General features: G+C 32.2%; 1 protein-coding gene across 1 annotated transcript in view; it reads left to right on the top strand.

Moving 5' to 3' along the window:
- LOC127835226 (E3 ubiquitin-protein ligase rnf213-alpha-like) overlaps positions 1-27,944 on the top strand; it is a 102,724-nt gene that overhangs the window by 28,840 nt on the left and 45,940 nt on the right. The window contains exons 16-34 of the mRNA XM_052361549.1: positions 73-193; positions 1,433-1,674; positions 5,578-5,683; positions 6,353-6,463; positions 7,384-7,494; positions 8,158-8,298; positions 10,354-10,514; positions 10,830-11,052; positions 14,241-14,411; positions 14,816-14,878; positions 15,494-15,603; positions 15,872-16,009; positions 18,213-18,366; positions 18,479-18,555; positions 19,545-19,683; positions 19,848-20,041; positions 20,166-20,321; positions 20,586-20,727; positions 25,656-25,838. Coding sequence (XP_052217509.1) covers positions 73-193; positions 1,433-1,674; positions 5,578-5,683; positions 6,353-6,463; positions 7,384-7,494; positions 8,158-8,298; positions 10,354-10,514; positions 10,830-11,052; positions 14,241-14,411; positions 14,816-14,878; positions 15,494-15,603; positions 15,872-16,009; positions 18,213-18,366; positions 18,479-18,555; positions 19,545-19,683; positions 19,848-20,041; positions 20,166-20,321; positions 20,586-20,727; positions 25,656-25,838 — 2,743 coding nt within the window. The remainder of the gene's footprint in view (positions 1-72; positions 194-1,432; positions 1,675-5,577; positions 5,684-6,352; positions 6,464-7,383; positions 7,495-8,157; positions 8,299-10,353; positions 10,515-10,829; positions 11,053-14,240; positions 14,412-14,815; positions 14,879-15,493; positions 15,604-15,871; positions 16,010-18,212; positions 18,367-18,478; positions 18,556-19,544; positions 19,684-19,847; positions 20,042-20,165; positions 20,322-20,585; positions 20,728-25,655; positions 25,839-27,944) is intronic.

The following is a 27,944-nucleotide window of genomic DNA, read 5'->3' as shown; positions in this document are numbered from 1 at the left end:
GCAGGAAGGCAGGCAGAAAAAAAGACAGACAGACAGATCTTGTCGCAGTATAAAAATTCGTACATTACACAGGTGTGGCATTCCTGTCATAATAATGGGCGAAACCGGATGTGGTAAAACACGACTCGTGAAGTTCATGTGTGCACTGCAATGTCCTCCAGACGTTCCGGCAACAAACTTAATACTGGTGAAGGTAAACTACAAATTCATTATATCTCTTCACATTTTTAGCGTTCTTATATGGAATATGGTTTGCCGATTCGATGGACTGACATCACATCGATGTCATGCTGTATATGTAGAAATCATTGTGATCTTGTTCGTACGTGCAGCATTGGTCCAATATAATTGTAATAGCAATAAAGCTTTAAACAATTCAATTTTATTACGTCATATAATAGCGTTTTCGAGAATTATACATTGCAGTGTTTTAGTTTAAATAAAAAACAATTTCAGCGTATTTTAGTATTGTTCTATGATAACCATTTCTAGAAAAGACGGGGCGAAAACGATGATTATATTTAGGGCAATAGGCTTAAAATCAAGCGGATAAAATTCAAGCGGATGTACGTTAGAAAATATTTTGTAAGCTTAAATTGACCTAAAGTGCTTTTACATATCAATATAGACGATTCTATATTTAACATACACGGTTGATGACGGAAAAAAGAAAGTTAATTCCGTTAGGCACGAAAACAAAAGCTACACTACGCTCTGTTTTCAGTTTCAAAGCCTCACCGGATAAACTTCATCCAGTCGCCAACTATGTTTTCTCTATTGATCCTGTTTCTATGTGCACCATTTTACTAAATAAATATGTGACCGGATAACTCGAGTCAAAATGAAATGAATATATGTATTAGGTTAGTATTGTAATCATACGCGGCGGATAATATAATGGCACAGCACTAAATTCGAAACACTACTCCCCAAAGGTATTCAACAATAAAACAAGAAGTAGTACGTAAAGATCGTAGATTACACACAAGCTATTGTTTATCTATATGTGGTATTATGAAGGCAGATAATTACATGATTTTCCCTTTTCCATTCATAAGTCAAGCGTGTTATTCATTTTCTTTGTTCAAAACTAGAGTAAATAAGTCAAATACATGAACCTTTACGCCTTTATTTAAATATAATATCAATATGTACCACTCCAATAAAGATCATAACCACATATGTATATCAATTCAATTAGTAGACCAATTCTAACAATACGATCTTTGATTATTTACTCCTTCTCAATTCGAGTAACATAAAATTTAAAATGCGATTTAGTAGAGAAAATGTGTCCAAACGGCACGAACACAAAAATAGGTTTAGCTACTGCTCGCCATATTTGTATTTTCTCAACCTCATCGGAGAAACATTCACTATCACGGTATTAACCATGTATTTTCTATCTCTTATATTTAATATTTGTTCAAAGGTACACGGAGGAACAACAAAACTCGCTATACAGAAAATAGTTCATCAAGCGGAATCGATTGCCAAGAAAAATGTTGAAGAATTTGGCGAGCATGTGTATACTGTACTTTTTTTTGACGAAGCAAATACAACAGAAGCGACTGGTAGTTTTAAGGAGATGATGTGTGATCAATCAATTTGCGGAAAAAACATACAGATGTACCAAAACTTGAAAATTATTGCAGCATGCAATCCGTATAGAATGTAAGTTCCCGTGTCTTTTATTTATTTTTTCAATACTATTTCTAACAATACAATACTAATTAGGTAAAACCCGTACAGGTGTTTCATGACTGTAAATGATAGTGCAGTAATTGTATATTCTAACCGATGTAAATTGGCTGTATTAAAAAATTATAAAGAAATAAACAGTTATTTAACCCATTATCTAATAAGGTGAAACAAATAGTTGTTTGAATATTTAAAATGCATTCAGGTACATGTTATCGGTAGAACACAGTTCACAAATCAACAAGGGATGCAAGATTTCGTTCTTTTTCTAGTCACGGGCTTGATTCGAAGTGTCAATTTTATTTTAATAATATAAACTCTTATTTCTCCTTATTTGATTACAATAACTGTAAATGCATAATGGAACCATGTAATACTTATAAATAGCTACAAATGATGTAGTTGACGGAAAATATATGGAATGCATTGCCACTGACGATGAAGACATATGTTGAAATTTTTACCGTAATTTTCGAATAATTCGCAAGCAACACGTACGAATTGATAAAATGCAAACATACGTATAAATACAAAAAAACGTACGAGTAAAATGCTTGAAGTAAAAGAACAATAAACGGACATGTCAAAATAGAAATTAAAAATAAACACATACATATCAAACGCAAAAAAAAATCCTATGTCAATGTGATATTTAAAAAGATCACTCCAAATGAACACTAGGCTTATAATTGATTATAAGTCAGTTCACCTCTACTTACTAAGCATTTTACCGAGCTATTGATAGGCGTTATTGTTTTCTGAACTTGTCCTCGCGGTTATTATTCGTGTTGATGCTCAGGTTTTAAAGCAAGGTTTGCTGGCCAATTCAGCTCGGTCAGATTGTGACATTATGATACATCGTATGAACGCACTAACTCATTATTATGTAAAGTATTTTAAATAAGCTGGACAAAATTTGTTTACCTTTGAGATTGTTTGTATGTCATATTTTTTAAGTAAAAAGGCACGCGGAATAAGACAAATACAGAAGTATTATATATATTTACGGTATAAAATCCCAAAAATCGTGTAATGGTTGGCCATGAGAACTTCACGGAAATCAGTGATTTCACAATATTTCCTTTCCTAATTCAAAACAATGTTATACTTAATGCTGGTTTGTTAAATGCGTTGTGTTGGCGTAAGTGTGTTTTCAGAGGGATTCATGATAGCAAAAAGACATCCCCGATGGGGGAATATAAATTTACCCTCATTCTGTTCGTTCTTCTTTGCCTCATCAATCTGTTTATTTGTCCATTCCAGTCGTGTCCGTTAGTATGTCTTTCTTTCTTTTTGTCCTGGCTAAACACAAAACGATGTAAAATAAAATGTACTTTTAAAGAGCAACTGGGGACTTAATCAAACCTTTTTTCAACTGACGTGAATTTCAAGTCGCTGTTAGTGAAAACAATACTTTTAATATTAAACCATTTGCAAACGTGGTTATCAAGTACACGTGGTTTTGCGGGACGTTGCGTCAGTCTTATATGTTAAGGTTTTTTGAACGTCCGTTAACTGAGATTTTGCGGGTATTGAAATGTGCAACAGCTCGTTTGCAGTTATGATTATGAAATGTGTCGTTTAAAATATTTTTTTCGTATAAAGATAATCTATTTTAAAAGATATAGTATCAGGTTTATTAAGTTTATCAGGTTTATTATCACCTGTTGCGAAAACATGCCATGAATATACAAACCATCATATTGAACTATATATGTTTTGGATGTCAAACTTAAACGAATGCATTATTGAAGGTAGACTACTTTAGATTTGTAGGGCATAGATATAGTAGTTATATATGCTATTAATTCAATAGCATAGTATCACGAACGAGAGTACGCATCGAAATCATGTGGATGATATCCACCGACAAGTTTCCGATGTAATGTAAACAACATGTTTTGTAAAGCTGATGATTGTATTTTTGCTGGAAACAATATTGTAAGCACGAATACAACGTAGAAACCTGATTAACTAGTTAACAGTATTATATTATTTATAAAGTTTCATGCCTCTTTTTTTCAGAAAGGCAGTCTTGAATACTAAGTTTAATACTGAATGGGTCTAGTACATTTATTTAATTAATTGTTTTCAAAACAAAAGTGTTAATGGTCAAATATTTAAATGTGTTTTTGCATACCTGTATGTACACGGTTCTCAACGAAGGAACTTTCCATTTGAACGTTTCTCACCGAAGTCGAATTGATAAGATCAGCGTTATTGGGTTTTAACTGATGAAGCCTCCCCCAACCCCCAAAACAAAAATGGCCGATATATACCTCGAATTTATTTCAGATAATTTTTCGAGTGTTTTACGTGATTAATGTTTTAGTCTCTAGACGAGATAACATACGTCGATCGCTCAAACTTAATGACGTTGAACGTAGAAGTGACAATGTATTGTCGGACAATATGCGATGAGTGTCATATCGTGACTCATTTTAAATTGATGAAATTGTTATTAGTGTCTTCCATATTTTCTTTAAATGATAAATGATAATAAAAAATATGTTGATGTTTAATGCGTTGTTTTGTGAATACTTTAACCAAGATCATACGTAAATTATGCGAGTATTCCGAACAAAAAAGTTGACATCGATTAAACTATATCTCGTTATAAACGTTGTTTGGTTGGTTTCATTAATATGTGGGTCAACATGTGATCAGTTATATAAGCTTAAAATAGACATAATGCTATTAAACAGTGATGATGGCCGTTGGATTATGAAATGAATTAACCTTTTAAAATAACCGACCCCATTATATATCCCAACGTTAATACGTATTTTAAGTGACACATATTGTTGTACTGTTTTACCTGAGCGGTAAAAAATCTGTACAAATCTGTTATATCTGTAAGGATACATTTTTTAAACTTCATATAATGCTAAAATTATGTAATCAAGACCCTTTAAAAATATCAATAAAAGAAATAATATTTGAATAAAAAACAGTATCCTATCATTTAACCAAATTAATACGCAGACATTAAAAAAAGAATTATGTTCTCCACTCCAATCGAAATATTATTATAATGGTTAAAGGAAGGCAAAAGACCAGGTATAATGTTTACTCTGAATATCGATGCATACCACCGCCTATTGTGATACATGGTATGGTCCGAGTTATTTCGCGCTTGTGTCCCATCAACTTTAAAACGTTGAACTTATAAACATATTCACCGATATGTAAATTGAGTGTATGTATGATAGCAAACATGTTATATTGGTTATGACCAGTTTTTAAAGAGTGATTGCTTTTTGTCTGCTCTTAGTTCAAGCAAACAAACTAATTCACTTTAATGTGTTAGTCATTGGAATTGCATGAAGTTTGGCTCCAACCTGTTTTGGCAAAAATGTAGCACTTTGACAATATTTCAATTAAAAAATATTTACTTTTAACTCGCAAGGATTCGACTCCATTGTAACTCCTTAATGGATATAGTTCTTCTTTTTTCAGCTAAACAACTTTAATTTGAAAATGATTTACGGGAAGGAATTGTAGTTGTGACATATTGAACATAGTTATCTCCCTCCTTTTTTAATTTTCGGGATACATTATCTGAACATAAAAATGCGATGGTACAAAATGTGTGCCTTCATCCTTGTTTCACTAACAATGGTATGATAAACAAATACTTGTGGTCAATTTGATTGCATCACAGCTAAACAATCACATAGTTACGATTTTATGGAATTAAATGCCCTTTGATTTATTTTTTAAATATTAAGTATATTTCAATATGATTTATTGGTCTGGAAGTCTTTTTACACTTACTGGTGCACATTTCTGTGTCTGAAAAATTGTCTTGGCGTCTTAGGTGTCTCACAACATATCGGATTGTATCAATCTTTCATTATACCAAGTTCATTTTAGGCATTCGGACCAGTTTGTGGAAAATCTAGAAAATGCCGGTCTCGGCTACCACGTTGATGCCAATGAAACAAGGGATACACTTGGAAAAATTCCAATGCGGCGTTTGGTAAGAAGCTACTATTTACAATACTGTAATTGAACGTCTGGCTTGTATATTGTTGTAATTATGTGTGTAATTTTAATGATTTTGTTGAAGATTGTAATATAATGTGCGATAATAATGATACGCAAGTGAGCTTCAATAATATGATGTAAATCATTTAGCTAGATGTGTGGTTGTTTATTATACATTTTTATGTTACATTTATTTGAATGCTGAAATATCGTTATGCTATGCATATTTTGTTTTATTTTTGTTTGTTTTGACACATGTATGTTGTGGCTTGTTGTAACAACTTTCCGAAAATAAAACCATCTTAGATATTTTTCTTGCAAATTGTGTAAGGATAAACGTATAAATAAATTACTCAAACAGAAATATTTAACTGTATACATGATACATTCCATCAAAACCATTAGGTCCCAACAGCGAAAATGTAAAAGCATTGCATTAATCGGCATTATTAATTGTTGTAACTGGATCAAGATAAATTGAATGCTAGCATTTTGATAATGACGCATATCAATACCATAATTTTGTAATTTGTGTACCATAAGCAGAACACCAATTAAGCAAATCGTATCATTTTATCTAGCGCCACATCGTAATTACGCTATTACATGCATGAATACAGATAATAAATAGTGTTTGCTAAATATGTTTTTACACATATAGGTTTATAGAGTACAGCCTCTCCCTGAAAGCTTGCTGCCTCTTGTATGGGATTTTGGTCAACTGAACGCGGAAGTAGAGAGATTATATATAGTTCAAATCGTCAAACGATGTGTAAGTATACTTAGCCTGCAATCCGGTATTCTCGCGGTGAGAATCCAAACACCATGTTTATATATCGGATAAATGATTGAAGAGATCACATTCGACATTACTGCATTTGAACTTTACTTTTTTGCAACGAAAATCTTTTATTTTTATATTTAGTAAAAACAACAACAACAAAACTGTCCGTAAATCTTGTTTATAATCGCATCGATTATTTCCGCGGTAAATACAATAGATAGCACTAACATTAAATCAACTATAGGTAAACACAAATCTGAAATACCATCACAAGCTAGAAGTATTTTTATATCATTTTAAACAAACTAAATAAATATCACCGTAATTTTTTAACACTGTTCCAGTTTTTTTTTCCTTTAAAAAGACAATTAAACTAGACAAATTCAAATATCATTAGAGTCTGACCAGAATAATAATTAAATAAAGTGGTGTGCAACACCAAAAAAATACAATGATACTAATGTCTGACACAAGCACCTGCAAGCAGACGTACGCAAAACAAGATCGGAGGAGTGAACAAGTTAAATGGGCATTTTCATTTCAAGATGGATTTTTAAAAGATTTGGGCTGCAAATTATGTTCTCCATCATTTTTTGACATAATCTTACTAAGAATTTATTGATGTCGGTAGCGAGAGATATTTCCTTGCAGATTAAACCAGTAGGTCGCAAAAATATGTATGTAAACATAAAGCAAGGGGCATAAACGTATTACTACGAGAAGCCGACCCGCGTGAATACCGGGTTAGAATATACGACAACACCCGACAATGATAACACAAATAGAAAGAAGAAAATTTCGATTAGTTATATTGTATTTTGTTAGTTTGATGTTATTTCTTTTCGTTGACGTTTTGAACTGTGTAACCCTCCTTATTTGTTAAATTATACATTATTTTTTTGTACCAGACCATGTTCAGCAGCTTCGACTGTGAACAAAATGGAGATTTTGAAGACAATGTAACTGAATCGCTGAGTGCTATTTTGGCTGCTTCACAGCAGTTTATGAGGAACCAAAAGGTAATCTATGTAAAGTTTTAGTTTTTTGTTGTCGACCATTTCAGTCATATAGGTTGAGGCCACACGCATTAGATTAGGATGTTGTTTCTTGGTAGTTAACATTCGTATTCTCAAACATGTTTCATAGATCATTTGATGAAATAAAATACTGTAACAGTGTTCATTTATTATTTTCAATAACGTAACAGTTTAATCAACCAATTTTCTGCATCATAAAAATCGAATGTTTTGCAAATAAAGTTCGTACCAGACACTAGATTAATAGCAAAACAATGATCAAATAAGTTAATACAATGTTTAAAAGTGGAATGTTTAAAAATCTAGACAATATTGCTTTCACAAATATAGATCATATTTTAATCATTCTCAATCATAACCAAGATTAATGTTCTTAATGTCCTCATTGAGAACCAGTTCTAAAACGTTGTACGTTTGCTTATTGTGTAAGTTCAATGTTTGCGCGTCAACCAGTCATGAACTACAAAAGTCAGCCGTAAATGATTCATTTTCTACAGTATGAGTATTTTTACAATTTATAATTTATTCAATTATTTTCAACTTAAATACCTGTGATATGTTCGTAACTTCAAATAATTTGATATGACAAACAAACAATTATGGGCAAAACCTTTAAGGGAGATAATCTTTTTATGTATTAAACAGGACGAGTGTGGCTTTGTTTCATTAAGAGATATAGAGAGATTTGTACTAGTGATGAAGTGGTTCAGCACAATAGGTGAACACCTGTTTCCGCCCATAGATGTAAAGTTGTTGCGACAAGGCGTAGTTGTTAGTGGGAAAACAGTAAGTATAACACATTATTCATGCCGTTCCAAGGCGTTGACCCCAGCTTTATTCATATTTTGTGTTTATGTTGGTTTGTATTGTGCTGTATTGTGCTGTTTTGTACTGTTTGGGCAATCGGTCACTTGCCTTAAATAAAGGACCAACTAATTGTTTTTAATGAAAATTCAATACTGCTCCAGCAGCTGGAGTCTCACTTCTTTATATTGTAGTCTTTTAAATACATCAAATGTTTATGTATTCGAAAACTCGTTAGTTCTTAGTTTTATTTTCTGACTTAGAATTTGAAAAAAAGCTACAACTACTTATTTACTAGACTTTAATGTATTAATGATTATTTTATTTAGTTAACCATACAGGTGTCCGAAAAATGTATCATAACACATGTAGGTAAGGACCCTTATCCGTCATGACCAGCTTAATCTTTGACCTATGCTTGTTAAAGTTATATGTGTTACATTTGCAACCTTTCTGCACTCGAACTTGATATTTAAAAAAAATTAAACATTGTTTCAGGAAAGCGATGATGTGTTTCTCTGCGCTTTATATACATAACAGAAAAGTGTAGCATGTTTATTCGATATGTGTTACTGCTGTAATGCATGTTCGTTCTCTGCATATTCCATATGGAGAAATGGTTCCTACATATTCATATTTAACTCAATTGTTATGATATCGTAGCAAATAACATCGGGCAATTTTAGACAAACAGTTCAGGTGTAGACTAAAAACAATGATTATATTATTTGATGTATAATTTGAACGTAATTCGTATTTTTCCTTGCTTGGCATTGAACCTGTTAGAAATTATTGTTGGAAATTTGAAATGTGTAATTTGGAAATGCTCAAATGTCATTAAATGTTTTAATGTATTTCTGTGCCAATTACAAACGTAAAGCAAACTGTTTTTAAAACAGCGACCGTAGTTTAATCAACATTGAATGCATAAGAAAGTATTCAAATAATTGTTTGTTATCTGCAATTTAAAACATTGGGAATCCAGCATTAAATGAAGCATAATTATAAGAAATTATAATTACACTGTTTAATGTGACTGGTACAAATCGCAAATTCAATATATGCATGTTTTGGTGTCTACCATCCGGTCTCGTGATTCATATGTCGTGAGTGGCATGTCGTCAACTCTAAGTTCGTTTACAATATATGCCAACTGTTTTCATCTAAGCTTGATGATACAGAATGTTTATCTTGGCAATGTCTAGAGTACGAATATTGGCCATGTGCGTCAAACAAAAACTAGATCACCGGATCAAATTTTAGTAGAACCTTAACACTCTAGAGAAGAAATCTTTCATCTTCTCTTAATGAAACTTTTCAGATTGTTTTATTCTTAATATTATCTAATTCTACTTAACTAAACAAGATCACCTGATCAAATCGTTAAAAAAATAAATAAAATACTTTTTTACATCCTGAATACTCCACAAATCCTGTTAAATCACTAGATGTCACATAATTGACTCAATATTGATGAATCTTGGTTCGAATGTTTATCTTGAAAATATTCTGGCCTTGTTTAAATCTGATTCACGCGTGTCCAAAAAAAGATCACAAAATCAAATAAAAACTATGTTAACACTAAAATAAAAGACACTTGTGTTCTAACTTTTTATGCAAGGTGTATAGAATCTTGACAATATCGAAGCCGAGTTTAAATCTTGGTAAAATGCATCAAAACCTTAGGTAATCAAGTCAACTCTAACAATAAACGTGTAATCTCTTTGGAGGTTACACATTTTAAGCTAATCTGGGTGAAAATTAGTAAAAAACAATATATTTACAATAACTTAGCCAGGTTTGTATCGATATCACTTGCGTCTAAAAAAAAGGTCACCATGTCAAAATCTTATTCCGAGTTCAACCTTACATATACTTTACAGAGGCGTATTTATGCGATAATTCTTAATGAGACGAGTAACACATGTACATTAAACATTTTAATCGAAAACCCTGAGGCATATTGTTTTGATAGAATAATAAATGTAATTTTTATATTTTTATGTTTTCAAAAGTCATGTTATTATTTGTTTACAGGCACTAAATAATTTAACAAGAAGTGTAATTCTGGCACTTGGCGTTTGCTACCACGCACGTTTAAAGGATCGTAGAGCTTTCAGAGCAACGATTGCAAAATCTTTCAATCGACCATTCGAGTTACCAGGAGGCGCTCACAGAATGCTTCAAGAAATTGAAAGGTGTTGTATGCTGTTTTTTTTTCATTAACAATGATGATGATGATTATTATAATATTATAATAACTATCATTATTATTATTTATTTGTTATTATTTTTATTTACATTTTCATTATTATTAGTAGTAGTATTATTATTGTTGCTAGTACCATTAGTATTATTATCATTACTATTATTATTATATAATATTATTATTATTATTATTATTATTATTATTATTATTATTATTGCATCTTTTATTATCAAACTTGCATCAGTAAAAAACGTTAGTGTATTTATGTTGAAATGTCCTTATTATGAATCAATACTGTTTTCAGTTGCCAAGATGTTTTTCTTGATAATGTTTCACTTGATAACAACATTGCGAGAAATACTGCTTTAAGAGAAAATTTGTTTATGATGGTTGTCTGCATAGAACTGCGCATCCCACTGTTTCTTGTTGGCAAGCCCGGCAGTTCTAAGTCTCTCGCAAAAACAATTGTCGCTGATGCCATGCAGGGAAATCTCTCAAGAGGGGCATTATTCAAACACTTTAAGCAGGTAAAATAGTATATTTATAAAGTTTGTCCATATCTTGTTAAACTTAAAAAATAGTTATCGATATAGCATTTTTGATTTACCACAATGTTTTTATAAATAAAGATTTTATAGTATATGTAATGAGTGCATGCTTGGGAAATTCACTAGAGGTTAATTCATATTACAACAAAAATTACACTTTATCCAATAAACAGTTCTAATTATTGCATTAAGCAACTTGAACACTAATTAAAACGTGACTTATGATATCGGTTTATTATTGAGCCAAATTGAAATATTTCAATGAAAAATAACCTAACAGCATAAGCTAATCGCTGATTTCAATTACTAGGTTTATAATTCATAACTCAGATATGCTTTCTTGAATTGTAAACTCAATTGCGAAAATTACTAATATTCTGAATCTTTGTCATTGAATATGGTATATTATACAGGTAAATTAATCAGTAAATACAATCCAAATGCTCGCTTTGAACATGCAGATGTCCGTCTGATTATGTTATCTTGTTTTTAGTGTTTCACATATTTCGAAAAAAGTACATCGATTGTTCGGTAGCGAATACTTAAAAAAATCAACTATTTTTTGGGTGGAGGAGTCAATATGCATGTTCTGTAACAATGCCAAACACTAGTACGCAGAATTACATGTTCGTGTACTCAATATTGCATTTTATAAACACGTAAAACAACAGGTAGTTTTTTAAATGGATATCACCCTTTTATAGTTCATATAATACATTTTAAGCTGTCTTAAATTATTATAAGTTAATTTCCAAATCTATATCTAACATTAAAAACACGATTTTTCGGGTTCTAAGTGGGCTGTAGGAGTTTATAGTTTTAGATAAACCGATAAACCAACAATTATGCTTGCTCATAATTTTAACAATCTTAAGAAAGGTTCATGGACACAATTATTTTTTGTAAAAAAAATAACTCATGTGAAGAATGAAGTAACACACGAAACAAAATTAAAATCAAAAGAAAATTATTTAACTTAAACAGAGATTCTCGCTACTGTAAAGGCAAAAACAACTATATATAATGTTGTCGCTACATAGCTGTTATGTAAACCCTGAGTCAAAACGTCCCATTAACTTAGTTTTGCTGGCGCAATTGAAAGATTCTCTTTAGCGGAACTTAAATTAAAACTAGGTTTGTTTAAAGACCGAAACAGTCACTTTAAGTCCGCCACATAATCCGACAGCATGTCGATTCTCCCCATGGCAAACAGTTTTTTTGACGCGATCCAGACATGATCCTTTGAAATCGTCTTCCTTTAATCGCTCGTATTGTACAAGCCTCGACATCTTCTTGGTGTCACACAATGTTTGGATTGCTCTGTCTTATTAAAGCCACACACCTTATTTTATCTATGCCAATTAGAATCTATCTGGCGGTTACAAGCTTTAAGTATACATCCGTCTTTTTGCGCTTTCAAATTTAAAAATAATCGCGTTTGTCGAAATGGACGTATAAGTCTAGTAATCCTTCTTTCGGTTTTAAAAGCGGTACCGTTTGAAAAATAATAAATTACTTGCTAACTATCCATAGATTTAATGGCAATTTTGCACACTTTCAAATTTCATCTACATGTATTGATTAAAATGTTTCATTCCAAAGTCAGAGGCAAGGTGTATGGCTTTAACAAAAGTAAACACAAGTTATTGGCTTAACACAACACACAATATCAACTGACTTTGTAAAAATAACCAAAATGGCGTCACAAAAATGCGCTTGTCTGATGGAATTAACAAGACACACAACTCTGGGCGTTGTTTCGTTATTGCGGGTATGAATATTTGGCAACGTGTGTTTATACATTAGAGACCTGAATTTCGGATTACGACCATGAACATATCCCCACGTTTAAACACTCAACATGCATAAACATAGTTTACCCAATTACATGCATCGCTTGTTTAATGCAAATATGCAAACCAAAATTAAATTTAACGACAAAATATTATTATACAATACGACTTAAGACTTAGTATAAAGCTAGTAATTTATATGACGCATGGTCTCTCTGCGAAAGAAACGTTTATCCCATATACCACTTGGGTTTGAAATGACAACTGAAAAATTAACACGGTCAACTGGTTTCTATGATTAATCGCATCATATTAAGAAACAATAATCAATTCAGTAGCATGAACAACCGCATACACGAGCTAATTAATACAAAAAAATCCCCAAAACATCGGGAAAAAATATGTACGTCCACATCACATGTATCTTTTTAGAATTTAGAACCTTTGCCCTTGATAACATGTTTGAGCAATCGCTCGATTCATATTTGTCTATTGTAATCTTCAAAAACACACTTAAAGTAAAGAATATCGGCACAATTTCCGTAAGCGTTTGTCTTTAAATGATACGTTTTCACACAAATCGTCTACAACGTGCTTTATATGATATACACCAATATTTTCAAAATATAGTTGGCAGTCTGTAAACTTATCTGTTTAAAACCTTTAACGAACAGGTTTTCTTCAACCAGTGCTTAACTAACCCCATTTATAGAATATCTGCTATTTTAAGTCGCATGTAATAGCAATTTTCCTGTGTAGCATCTCACCCAGTATGAAGAATTTCTTTAAAACTTAAAAAAAATGCATAGCACAAATATATTTTTACCTTACCTGGTTTATCTGGCTTGATTATTTCATAAATTATTTGTTTTTTGTTTCTTTAATAAAAAGAACATGTTCACATATTTCGGAATAATTTTAAAAGGCGTTTTAATCTCTCAATTTAAGATATTAAAGTAAATGTTCATTATACCATTGCTGTCTGATCTAAACCTCTTAAAATGTCATTCCCATACCCGTTTCTCTGCAAATACTGTATGATTTTACTCAAATGGGATATTATTTCTTATTTATAAGACTGATGTTTTAGAACAATCAAGTTTTCTTCATCGTATTTGCTAGGAATGTTATGAAATGCTTAATGAGGTTCGGTTGGAAAGTTTTATCTAGTAGCTCTAGTAATGGTAGCCCCTTTTTATATGGCCCATTAAATTGCATATAAGTTTCTCTGATATCTTTATTGCTGTCTGCTACATTGTAATAAAAAAGACTTCTCATTATGAAATTATGTTTTGTTTCTATTCTAACCGAATGAAATGACAATAGCATTGCATATGTTAATTTGTAATCAATCGTAATAATGACTAATTTCAGATCCAGATGGTTTCTTTCCAATGCAGTCCGTTAGCTACTTCAGAGGGGATTATTGGTACATTCAAACAATGCGCACGTTTTCAGAAGGACAAAGATCTCGACAAGTTCGTGTCTGTGGTGGTACTTGAAGAAATCGGCTTGGCAGAGGATATTCCACAAATGCCATTAAAGGTAAAACGCATTAAGTTTCGTGTGATTGCCTAAAACAACTTGCTAATGAATCATTCTTTAAATAAAATACATTGTGTATAAAACATCTTTAAAAGATAAGTTACCGCCAGACGCTTCTTTACAGACGATGCTGGTATAATTAATAGAACAGTAAGTACAAACTCGTGATTTAAATCAGGCCAAAGGAATTGCTTGAACAAAACTGAAAAAAGCAAATACATAATGTTCATGTGTTAATTTTTAGATTACAATTTATATTCAAAGAACAGGGTCGATTTGTATAAAACATAATATTATTTATATTTATAGAAAGCCTTTTTGCATTTATTGATCGTGCTTATTGCTGTTTACAAAGTAAGTTTTGCAACAATTGTCTAATAAGTGGTTTGATATATATTTCGTAGACATTACACCCACTTTTAGAAGATGGATGTGTTGGAGACGAAACGCCAGAAAAATATAAAAAGGTACATAAGAATGCTTAAACTGGCATCGTTCATACTAGATTGTTAAATAGAACTCACTTGCCCTAAGTAAACGACCTGCAGTTTTCTCACATGATAGTTTTACTGGTCAAAACTGATAAGTAATTAATTACGTGATAATTTATACAGTCATTAGTAAATAGCGCTTGTTAGGAAAATTATCTCATAGTTTTGTGTTTAAATAACGGATGTCTATTTTAAAGGAAATTTTAACTTACTTGCATTGCGTGCTGTTTGTATTCTGCAAAGCACGCATCAGGAAAACAATTATGCCGCTCTAGTGTTCATCCACCGATTGAAGAGTTAAAAATGTATATTGAAATGCTATGTGTTCTGCTTTGTTTTTTTTATTTGCATAGTGATTATATAAGGTTGAATTTTATTTACACACAAAAAATAATGCTAGTCAAATATTTAGGTTTAAAGGTATATTAATCCAGTTTGAACATTTAACAACTTTCACTGACCGTTAATATTTAATAACGTTTATTTAGCCCAACTATAATTTTTCATATTTTGCTTTGTCAAATTGTTTGCCGAGTGTTCACTTGCAAAACAATTGTGCAGGTTATATGTACATATGACACTTCGTTTTAGGTTGCATTTATCGGAATTTCTAACTGGGCATTGGATCCAGCAAAAATGAACAGAGGTATTTTAGTTCGAAGGGAAGTTCCAGATCTGACTGAGCTTAAAAACAGCGCGAGGTGATAAAAGCGACTTTATACATAGTCATCTACTTTTATTTTCATTGAACATGAATATAGGTTGACAATTATAATAATAATATTACTTTTCATGTACAATAACATCTTACAAATGCAAATTTAATATGTGTGATAATACAAACATATTATACAATAAATGATCTAATAATTATTGATAGTAAATAACATCAAGAAAGCATCCGTGATCATATGTACAAATGTTAAAAAAATTGAAACATTTAAATCTACGTATTATTTCCTGTTGCAGAGGGATATGTTCCGCGAAGGATGGCCTAGATCAGGCTTTTATCAAGAAATGGATAGAACCTCTTGCGAAAGGATACAATGATGTACTCCTCATGGCCTCGAAGGAGCGGGAATTCTTTGGTCTAAGAGACTTTTACAGGTATTTCGTAAACCTACACTCAAAATGTGAAATGTGAACTTATGTATCAGCCATGATTAAACATATACATTTAACACATTTTTAGGATGCTTGCACAATTGAGTCGATTGTTGAAAATTTAACGCTTGATTCAAAACTATGGACACACTTTCTTTTAGAAAATTGCATTCATTATATCGCAGTCAAATCCGTTTTCGCAACAAAAATCTAATTTACTTTAGAGATGTACGTGGGTGTCGGAAATTTGCACCATACCTGTTCCTTCATGAATGTCTACAATGCCATTAATACCACAACAGCCAAAGCTATTTAACTATAACATAATGTATTTACAGGTAATTGCTTCATTTTGCACCATTAATATTGCAACTGGAGATGTGCTGTCTTATCATTGTTGGGTATTTCGGAATAAACGCACACGTTAAACTATTATATAAATATTACATGGCAAAGCCGCGGTTGACAGTATTTTCCGAAAGGGGTCACCCTGTCAGACATGTAATATTTATTTTATTATACCAAACAAACTTTTCAAACATGAACAATTTATAAGAACCATGAACAATTTTAAGATTCAATAATTGTAGTTAATTTCAGCAATGAATAACCATTTATATTTTGATTCCAAAAATAAAAGTTCACTGGCTAACACAGTCAAAGTATTCTTTCCTAATCTTGCAGCACAATACCAAATGTCACGGGTCTCTTGAAATGATTCTAAAGGTCTTGGCCATAATGCTTCGAGTTTAGGGTTCAGTTTAGAAAGGTACTTCTCAAAGCATCGGAATTGACAAATCGTACTGCCAGGCTCCTCGTAGATCTTTCCTTCTCCTGTGGTATCATCAGGCGTATCGTCAATCCTAAAAAGATGAATTCATTTAATTTGACACTGGTCTGACATTTAAAATTGCCTGAAACCGAAAATAGATAGTTTTGCTAAAATATTATGCGGTTTCACCACTAAAATTCCATGTAATTTATGGGTTTTTTCCTCTGTCAAACAAATTAACAGCCATCTTTTATAGTTATAATCTTTGCAGCAACTGCCAGTTTTTAGTAAAATTACTACGATTTGAAAGGTTGACGTAATATATATTTTTTAATTGAACCTACCCGTGATCTTTTATTGATTCTGCGATGACCTGGTGTATAAACTTTCTCCCGGGTGAATCAGTTGCTATAGTAATGTTGACTTCGTCATTGACCCTAAATTCTCTTAACCTCTCCTCAGAAGGTAGTGCTTTAAGTTAAACCACACCCTGTTTTGAAAACCACATTGAGTGTTAATATGTTAATATTAAACGGTACACTGTTGCCACTTGAATTTTCCAGATCGCTGTCGATATTACAGGTTTGTGGTCGACACTCCCATGTCCACTTCGCTTAAGCTGCTTAACTTTTGACTTGTAGGTTTCATTACTTGATGACAATTGCTGGTCTTTCAAATTAATGTTATACGTGCTTAATAGATGCTTGGAAATTCCCTACTTCAGACTGTCCAAAGTTTTTTTCTTTAGTTCCTCGACGTTTTTCTGACGTACAGATGCATAGAAAAAGCGTAACTCAATAACTGGTTGTTAAGTTCCGCTGGATTTTCCACGATATCACTAGGATAATTTGAACGAAGATATTCGTCGTACAAGTTCATACTTCACGTTTAGTATTTTTAGAGTCCTTGTCACGATCCAATGTCTTCAAAACCTCCTCGCTTATCGTAGAAAAACGTTTACTTGCCATTTTGTCGTCTGTTTACAGCGGAAAGGCAAAACTGCGTACTGCGTATGCGCGAATGGGACAGTATAATTTTCGAACATTCCGCACGGGGTTGCTAAGGCAGCGGGATACAGTATTTGTTGTACAGTAACTTTTTTCCGCTGGTGGCACGTGATTGCTATGGCAGCGGGATACAGTATATTTTGGACAGTAATTTTATTCCCGCTGGGTCTGACAGTATTTCTATGTCACGATGGCCTATGGGAGTTTAGCATTGTGAATAAAAGTGAGGTTTAATAATCTAAAATGTCATGCCAATCCAATACAAATGGTACCAAGAGGCTTAACGGTTCTCTCAACTCGTTATGGCATATCCAATATGAATAATAGTGTCAAAAAAGAAACTTAGGTAAACGTTCATATATATTTTGTATTTTAGAACAAAATTATTGTGGCCGCTTACCTTTACTATTATTTGATTTTGTTTCAGTTTGGTGAAGATGGTATATACATGTGTGAATGAAAGAATAACAGAGCCTTCAAGGTCCCAAATTGTGCATGCTATAAAACGCAATTTTGGTGGACTTGACACTATAGAGCCAGAACATTGTTTTATGCAGTACTTGGGTCAAGATTTTAAAATGGTATGCCATTCAAATCTTGTATTTGATCAATTTCAGGTTGCATAAAGTAGCAGCAATAAGGTTCAAAGTGTGTTCTTATGTAAAACAGTGCAAGCTATTGTTTTCATTTTAGCCCAGCGGTGATGATCCCGACTGCAGTGCTAAAGGATTGGTAACAGCAAGTCTTGCCGGAACAGGAAAATCTGGCATGTACGTAATGATTTTGTTTATATTATACTGTTAAAAGGGGCCTTTTCACAGATTTTGGCATGTTTTGAAGTTTGTCATTAAATGCTTTATATTGATAAATGTAAACATTGAATACAAAAAGCTGCAGTAAAAAAATCAAGAATACAATTTAAAAAAAGAAAAAAAAGATAAACCTCAGCAGGGCTCGAACCACTGACCCCTGGAGTCCTGGAGTAAAAAGTCTACCACTTAGACCACTCGGCCATTCTTCCGAATACAATGCCATATGTATTTTATGCCTTATATAAGCAATCCTCGTAGTTTCACAAATTATAACGACAACAACAGAACTCTCCAAATTATTAATTCGTTTCGCGTTGCAAAGCTTTATAATTTTCGGGGTTTTCAATCCTCAAAAGATGTATGTAATGGCTATTTTAGAGCATGGTAAATGTTCAGTATTACTGTTTCCTCACAAATATCATAACTAAAACGAAATTTTGCAAATCTGAAACAACTTTCTTCAATTCTGTCAATTTACCCAAACGTGAAATGGCCCCTTTAAATAGTTTATGTCTAATATGTTCGACGTTAATGTAATTTTCATACGTGTTCGTCATTGTTCAAGCCTTGTTGTAGTAAAAATGTGAGTGTAGACTATATTTATTATTTAAATCAAAATTATCTGAAAAATAAAATGCACGCATATTCAATAAAGATAGAAAAGCATAATGATGTTCTTTTTCTCTTAAAATGAACTTTAAATTATGTATAAAAATACTGAGCTTAATTATTTATCAGATGACATAGTGTAAGTTAATAGTTCACTTATTCTCTTTAAACATGATAACTTGAGTTTTACGAAGACATATGAAGCTATTTTTCATGTTGGTTTTTGTATTTGTAATGCACTCTTATCGCAATATATTGACTTTTGAACCGCATCTTGTCATTTAATTTGGTATAATACCTGACATTTAATAACACGTACCATTGTATACATTGTTTAGGGAGAGTCGCTATTTGCTGTTACTTACGGAAAACTACAGTTCATTGTCTATGATCCAACACAATTTCTTTAACGACAAAGACCATAGACCCCTCATCATATTCGGCAGTCATTTCCGCTGCGACCGGGAGTATACTCAGGTATGCAATTTTGCTGCCAACGTAAAAATAAACATACAATAATTTTCAGGTAAACTCATTCGGCGATCAAATATGAACATAAACGCTAATGGAATTGCGAAAGTGCAATCTGTATTATGTCATTTCAAAAAAAATCCTCGTTAACTTGAAGTTCCATCTTTCAGGTTTGTCGCAATATTAACAAAATTAAGGTATGTATGGGAACTGGAAAAACCGTGATCCTGCTAAATTTGGACAATCTATATGAAAGCTTGTATGACGCACTGAACCAGTACTATGTTTACTTCGGAGGCAAGAGATACGTTGACCTAGGTCTCGGTACACACAGGGTTAAATGCCCTGTCCATGAGGATTTCAGGTGAGATATATTAGACAGTGTGTTATTTTATGAAATGGTTAAATGTATGGGAAATTCGTTCATTTGTATCGTTTAAAATAACGGTATAACTAAGTTTGAACTTGAGGCATCGTATTCGAAACAGGCTGATTGTTGTTGCTGAGAAGCAAACTGTCTACAAAAAGTTTCCTATTCCACTTATCAACCGTTTGGAAAAGCATATTATAACCGGCACCACGATGCTAGATGAACAACACATGGTTTTAGCTAAAGGCCTTAAAAAGTGGGCAAGCGAAGTCATGTAAGTGTAAATATGTTTGTATAATAAGTAATTTACATGAAAAGTAAATAAAATTATATTCTTATATATTTTGTCAATTTTTTATGCAAATCGATTCTTTCGATAATTCACGTATGTATCAACCAATTGAGCAACGGATCACGTAAACAGCTCATATCGACATTATTTCCCTCAATTAAAGTTTAAATTAAACAATGCATATATTTTACAATCATAGTTCTGTTATTTGATTTGGAGTCACAAGACAGATTGTTTAACAAACAGGGATCCGCACTCCTTCGAAAAAAACAAAAACACAGGCCTAATAATTGGATTTCACGACGACGCATGCTCTGCAAGTATCACGTACGTAATCGACCAGCTTAAACAACATAACAGTGACGGCATTGAAGTCTCAGACAGTGAAGTATGTTATTTTTATGATTAAATTTAATGAGAAAACACTTATGTTTAATATCATCGGCGTATCTTCGATTCTTTATACCCACACATGAAACACGTTTTGTTTTTCAAGAAGTAGATCTCCGTGTATATATCTTATCAAAATTCTTGTTACCTGAAAACAGATCTACCTTTTGAAATTGTGAGTTTTAACCCGATATCCGAAAAAAATTACCATTCAATTTAAGAGTATGTATGTTTACAATCGATACATATCATTTAAGCAAGCTGTTGGGAGCAATTTTTATAACTTTTATGAAACAACGGTGGATACGTTTGTACTTGTATTAAACCAGAAGATAAAATGTATCCAAAGTAACAAACGTAACCACGTTCTCTTTGAAATGTATTACATTATATATACGTATCTTTATTTAAACGGCAACCGAAAAAACAAAACCAAAACTTCGCAAATTTTAGTACCTCTTTCCTTTTGGATATTCACATTTTAAATGAAGATTCCGATAAATGCTTCTTTGTGATCTTTTATTGATAGTGTTTATAAAATAGTTCCATTTTTATAATTAATTCCTATGATTTGCGGATGGGAATTTTTGCATTTTAAAAACGTGTTTTTGTTCACGTATTTAATTGTTAAAACGTTATACAATTTTAAAGGACTGTACAATATCGTTTTATGCAGAAACAACCTTATAATTTTGAGTAATACAACACTCATTTCAATGTATATGAAAATCCCATGGGATTTTTTTTCTTATTATGAGAGATTATTCATGTAACTTCTAAAAACACTATATTTGATAAACTTCAATGCGTTTAATAATAGTTCGACACTGTTAAACGTCTCATCAACATATGGCTCTTATTGTTAACCATACTGTATGCAGAAACTAGTTATCTTTTTATTTTTCTAGAAAGTATGAGTGCATTTATTCCAATAATTTTTCGCTAAAATTACACGTTTATGTCAGTACATGAAAAATGAATGAAAATGAAATGGAAATACATTAAATGACGCGTTTAATTTCAGGGGAATTTTTTTTTCATGTGGTTTGATTGAGAATTTAATACTAAGCCCGTTAATTTCAATCTATTTATTATTAGAATTATGTTGTTGCTCATATGAGCAGCGTGATGCGAAAATGAATCTGATGTCATATACGCCCAGCGTAGCTCCAACCCAGCCTGCGTATCCGCACAGTCTGGTCACGAGCTACCACGTCCACTCATGAGACAAAAAAAACATGGCGTGACTTGATAATGGACTGCCTAGCTCCTTACCAAACTGCGCTGATACGCTAGATTTGATGGAGCTACGATACACAAAATAATGTGCATATGACTTTAAATAATATACAAAAAAAAATTTTACATGGGATTATTGACAAGCTGTTGTACTTTGTCAATATTTTCTATGGAAATGGATGATAATATCATCATCACCATCATCATCATCATCATCATCATCATCATCATCATCATCATCATCATCATCATCATCATCATCATCATCATCATCATCATCATCATCATCATCATCATCATCATCATCATCATCATCATCATCATCATCATCATCATCATCGTCGTTGTCGTTGTTGTCGTCGTCGTCGTCGTCGTCTTTGCTCATATATTTCATAGTGAAAAAACGAATTTTTTAAGCAAAAATACTCAAACATTTATCAATAATACTTGTATCGCATACTTTATCTTACGAAAGCAAATCTTTAAGAAAATGGGTACTTACTTGTGTGAAATTTTGGTTTCGCAAAGTTGTTCCGTTGGCCGTTTTTCGTAAAATGTTTACTTCTTAAACACGTTATATCCTCGAACATCTTAAAACACCATTGCAATAGAATTGTACTAATCATTAATGGCATGTATCTATAGAAATATAATATATATTTTATATCCATTAAACATATACTTCAAAGCATCAGGACTTACAAGCATATTTATTAGCGAAGTAATAATGTCCACGGAATGAAATAAAGGGCACCTGATTTTTTAAAAAGCACACAGTCTATAACCCGAAAAATATAACTTGACCGGCTTAAAAATAGCTTAATACTATATACATAAACACAAATATTTGGTAAGAAAAATTCATATAGTGCATGTATAAAATATTTTTAAGTGTTCGGAAATTTCTCATTTAGGAGGTTGTTAAATTTATGATCAGTAAATGTCGTTTTTACTCGTTATTTTCGACAAAAATGGTGTATTTCTCAGTGTTGGTGTTCTTTTAATATAGGAATTTTCTTGTACATGTTTAATTTTTTAGAGAATCATAGGTGCGTTTATATTGCGATGTATTTCCCACACCACTAAACATTTCAACAAATGTGTCTTTCAGCAGTGGAAGTGCAAGTCGTTTCGCGTCCGGTTTCCGTTTCTTCCCCTTCATCACCAACATAACTTTTTTTCATTATCATCATAAACCCAATATTTCAGGACGTTTCGCCGTAACTGCTCAGTATAAGACTACTCTATTTTAATATACCAAACCACAATTAACTTAGGAAATAAATTTCTAAGGCTAATAATACACTGCACATAATAATACACTTAGTACGTGTGCCTTATAAATATATACAGCATCGAATAAACGTCTAGCCTTTTACTGAAACAAAACAAGTGTTCGAGTTGTAAGTTAAAACTCCAACGTTATTTAAATCTGTTTCAGTATTTAATAATATTTTTAAATATTTATTGGCGTGACCTCTGGTAGCGTCATTGATGGTTTGGTGCCATTTTTGGTATAAACTCACAATTTTTACATTAACTTGTAATGAAATAATATCTACCATGATGATCAACTGATTAAAGCATTATATGACAATGCTCAGGATATCGATTACTCGACATTGACAATAATTTACAATAGTATTTTATTCATATGTTATAATACGTAACTGAAATCGGCAACGATCCATATTTAGCTTAAAAAATATTATCCATTATGTTGTCAATATGGTAAATGTAATAAAAGTAACCAGATTTCATCTCCTTAACATAAAATAGGTTTTACCATAGCGTAAAATAGATACAATCAGTATCTTGCTAGAAAGGAGCCAAAAGGAAGCTTGTGATAAAAAATAGAATTGATTGATTTCTGGACTTGTGCTGATCATTGCTGGCGCTCATATGACCACGATATTTAAAATGAATGTTTTTATATACACTTCTTATTCGTGTAAAACTACGTTTCCTAAACTAATTTGTAAAAGTGTCCCACTAGTTTTAACAACTGTAGTATATGTTTTGTTTATTTAATTTAGTAAATCCTTGTAATCCTCGTATATTTAAATTTACACAGGAAGTAGTTTCATTTCAAAGGCTTCGGTCCCTTATAAAGTCCACGTGAATCATATCACCATTCGTCCACCTTTCGCCATTAGTGTTCGAAAGCTTGAGACTGATTTATCGAGCTCGTCCATATTTCGACGTTATCACGAGCCGATAATATTCGATATAGGCCATTCTAAATTAGTTTATCACATGATTTATCCCCCCCCAAAAAAAAAATCCGCTGTATATTCTTTGATGTATTTGAAGTATTGTTAACTGATGAACGCTGTTTTCTGCGTGTGTGATGTCATTTGCCAAGTTTTACAAGCTGCTCATGTGGATTGTCATGTTGTATATTATATAGTTTACAATCGGTTAATTATACTGGGCTAGATTTTGAAACTCTCCACTAGTATTTTGGTTCAAAGAGAACCGAGGCATTTTAAATAATTTCAAAATAGCTTACATCAACAATCTTTAGTATTTATTTTTCGCTGGATTAAATGGGTAAATGTTATTTTAACCTGCAGATTAGATTGTGTGTGTTTTTTTCAAAAGTTGTTCAAATCCGGATAAAACCTAGACACAAAGCATAGTTAGCTTCAATTCTTTTTTTTTTGGCTTGAATTATCCGCAGATTTGTTAATGTTTTTCTAACACGCTCAGTATAGCCAGTTTAGCTAATTTTTTATATGCTTATATGCGTGTAATGTTGTTTATCGCTTGATTGTAGGACACTTATGCAATCCTTGTATTTTGAACTTTGAACAGTTATTACAATGTACGCGTATTCGCCGTTGTTTAATCAATGTCCACATTTACTTTTAATAGGTTCTTCATCTCCCAGGTTTAAATCGTCCGTCATGAACTTTCAAATTTTAAATTCAGTAATGACCCATGTTCGCTAAAATAAAAACGAAAAATAAATTTGGAATGTAGAATTATTTTGACTATAATTCATCAAACAATTATAATAATAAATACTAGTTTATATCATTTAAAAAGTTCAAACTTGCTGGTTTCGAAACTGTGATTAAACAAAAGAATGACCCCAACTTTTCCTTAACCCGATAATTTACCATTGCACTACTCATACAGTCTAACTAAATTCATTGTAAATTTAAAAAAAAACGGTTCATTTAGGTAATGCTTGAAATTTAAGTTCATTTGCAGGTTTTGTTTGCTGTTCTATTGTTCTTATTTCATAAAAACGACGGCATGCACTAAAATACACTGATAATAAACTTTTTGTAAACTTAAAATACGATTCCTGTTTGTTTGGCTCTTTTCTAATTTCATTTGTGTACTTCGTATCTGCATTTTCTAAGACTAAAATTAACACCTACTTTTTAAGTAGTATGATAACACCATTTTTAATTGTTATTTGCTCGTCTTAGAACATATTCTTGCGTCCTGCTTAGATGCTTCAAATGACTCGCGGTAATCTATTCGCCATACAGTATAAATAATCAATGAAACAACTTCAAGATTGATAAAATATCGAAAAAAAAAACTTGAGAGTATTGTTTTGATCTTCTTATTGAATTTAAGCCATTTAAAAAAAATTACTATATAAATGTATATGGTTTTATATATTTTATCGGGCGACGTAAATGAAGTATGATTACAATTTAATTGTAGATACTTGAACATGGAATGCAGCTCCTTTTATGGTGCGCAACACCTGAGTCGTTACTGCTGAAAAATCTGCCACAAATGACGACGCTTAAAGACACTTATTATTATCAGCAAGAACACGGAAGTCTTATATCATATCTACATAACATGATTGTGGACAATTCCGTAAAACAACTATTTGCTCAGGTATTTTTGTTTTATATTGAAAACTGCTCAGCCATCTATTATTTCACTACAGGGGACTCCCCTCCGTCCATGAGGCATATCCGTGCGTAAAGCCGCTAAACCATCGATATGCAAAATTAAATCCTTCGATTTCAAAAAAGTGCTGCGGAGCTTTGAATGCCACTTGGTAAATCTGTAAACGGCAATGTGGTCATTATGTAAGGTCAAGTCGATGTTACTTGAAATAGAACGACGGTTGATTAATATTTAAATAAATCATATTGTACGCAATTTGTTATCATCAAACTTGGATTGCACATTAAGTTATAGGTTCGGCATATACCTGTCTGTCTATCAATTTATTTGAACATCCGTCCACCCGTCTGTCAGTTCGTCTCTGACAATACATTAGATAATACTGTATCCTGAAATTCTCAGAAAGTATTGGAGATACTTGATTAAACTAGGTAATTTTATTAAGGTCGATGTGAACGTTAGTCCTAACCGTTTTCACCAAAAATCAAAGTTAAAGTCACTCTAACTGAACTAAGAGCAAGAAAGCAATTAATCTACTTCTAAAAACTATATCGGGAGAGAAACTATTGTTCTTACCCAAAAAAGAACATTAGATATAACACAAATGATTATATTGGGCTCACTGCCTCAAAGCGGTCAATCCAAAGTATTTGGGGGTTTAACCAGTTAAAGAGCTTTCCGAACCTCACACCTACCCGATAATAAATCAAACGCCGATTGCACTTCTTCAACGATTTAGTAAATACTCATGCAAATAGAAATATTTTGCACACAGTTTTATTATACTTACGTCGGAAATCTATAAAACGAGTAGGGTATATGTTTAAAAGTTATTAGTATACATCAATGAAATGCGATTTAAAATGGATATTCAACTATCAAGTTAGCGATGTATCTTTAGAAATTGTTCAAGCAAACTAGGTTAATGAAGAACGTTAATATTTCATCCATATAGCAAACAAGAGCTCTACAACGTATAGTCCCTGAAGACTGGAATATGGCCATATTAATGATATGTAGGGGGATTCGTTTTACTGCATCCAAACAGCAGATATCAAAAGTTCATATTATTAAACATACAATAAAATGACACCCTAGAAACTATATCAGTAAATACATTATTTACTGTAATAATCAAATATTTTTTTATAACAAATAATAAAATGATTAAAACTGGGATCAGCGCCTTACATATACCATGTAAACCTTTCTTCAACTCATCAGATAAAATCAACACAATGTAACAAACATAGTATTCTTTATAACCCATTTGAGTTCACTTAGGGAAACTGTGCCAAACTCAATACAAAGAAGTAACATTCCAGCTGCTGGAGTAGTGTTGCATTCTTATTATACACTTCATGAAGGTTTCCAAAAATGATAAAAATAACAATACCGCTACCAGCCTCTGAAAGCTGCATATATAACAACATTGAAGATGTGAACGGGGATACAAGTAACTGCATCCACGCAGCACACATCAAACTGTTGTGAAAATCAATATAAAGAAGTGAAACTCCAGCTGCTGGAGCAGTATTACATTCTTATTATACACTTAAACAAGGTTTCCAAAAATAATAAAAATAACACTACCGCTACCAGCCTCTGAAAGCTGCAAATATAACAACATTGAAGATGTGTACAAGGATACACGTTACTGCATCCACGCATCACACATCAAACTGTTGTAAATTCAATATAAAGAAGTGAAACTCCAGCTGCTGGAGCAGCATTGCATTCTTGTTATACACTTTAACAAGTTTTCCAAAAATGATAAAAATAACAATACCGCTACCAGCCTCTGATGGCTGAAAATATAGCAACATTGAAGATGTGTACGGGGATACAAGTCACTGCATCCACGCAGCCAGCACAACTATTCTTGGTCATAATAGTTGGTCCTTGGTAAAATATATATTATGTAAATGCTATATAAAATATATGCTAGACTTCTCGGTTTTAGTTATCCTACATAAACTTTCTGCATATTAAATCTTTTCTCGGAGCTAACTTATCCAAGATCGACGTTACAGTTTCACGTGCATATCCACTAAGCCTTCGTCTATCATGGCCGCCCATTAATGTACCACA

This window comes from Dreissena polymorpha, chromosome 6 (genome assembly GCF_020536995.1).
Source record: "Dreissena polymorpha isolate Duluth1 chromosome 6, UMN_Dpol_1.0, whole genome shotgun sequence".
In the NCBI taxonomy this organism is placed as follows: domain Eukaryota; kingdom Metazoa; phylum Mollusca; class Bivalvia; order Myida; family Dreissenidae; genus Dreissena; species Dreissena polymorpha.
This window is presented reverse-complemented; position numbering and strand designations above follow the sequence as displayed.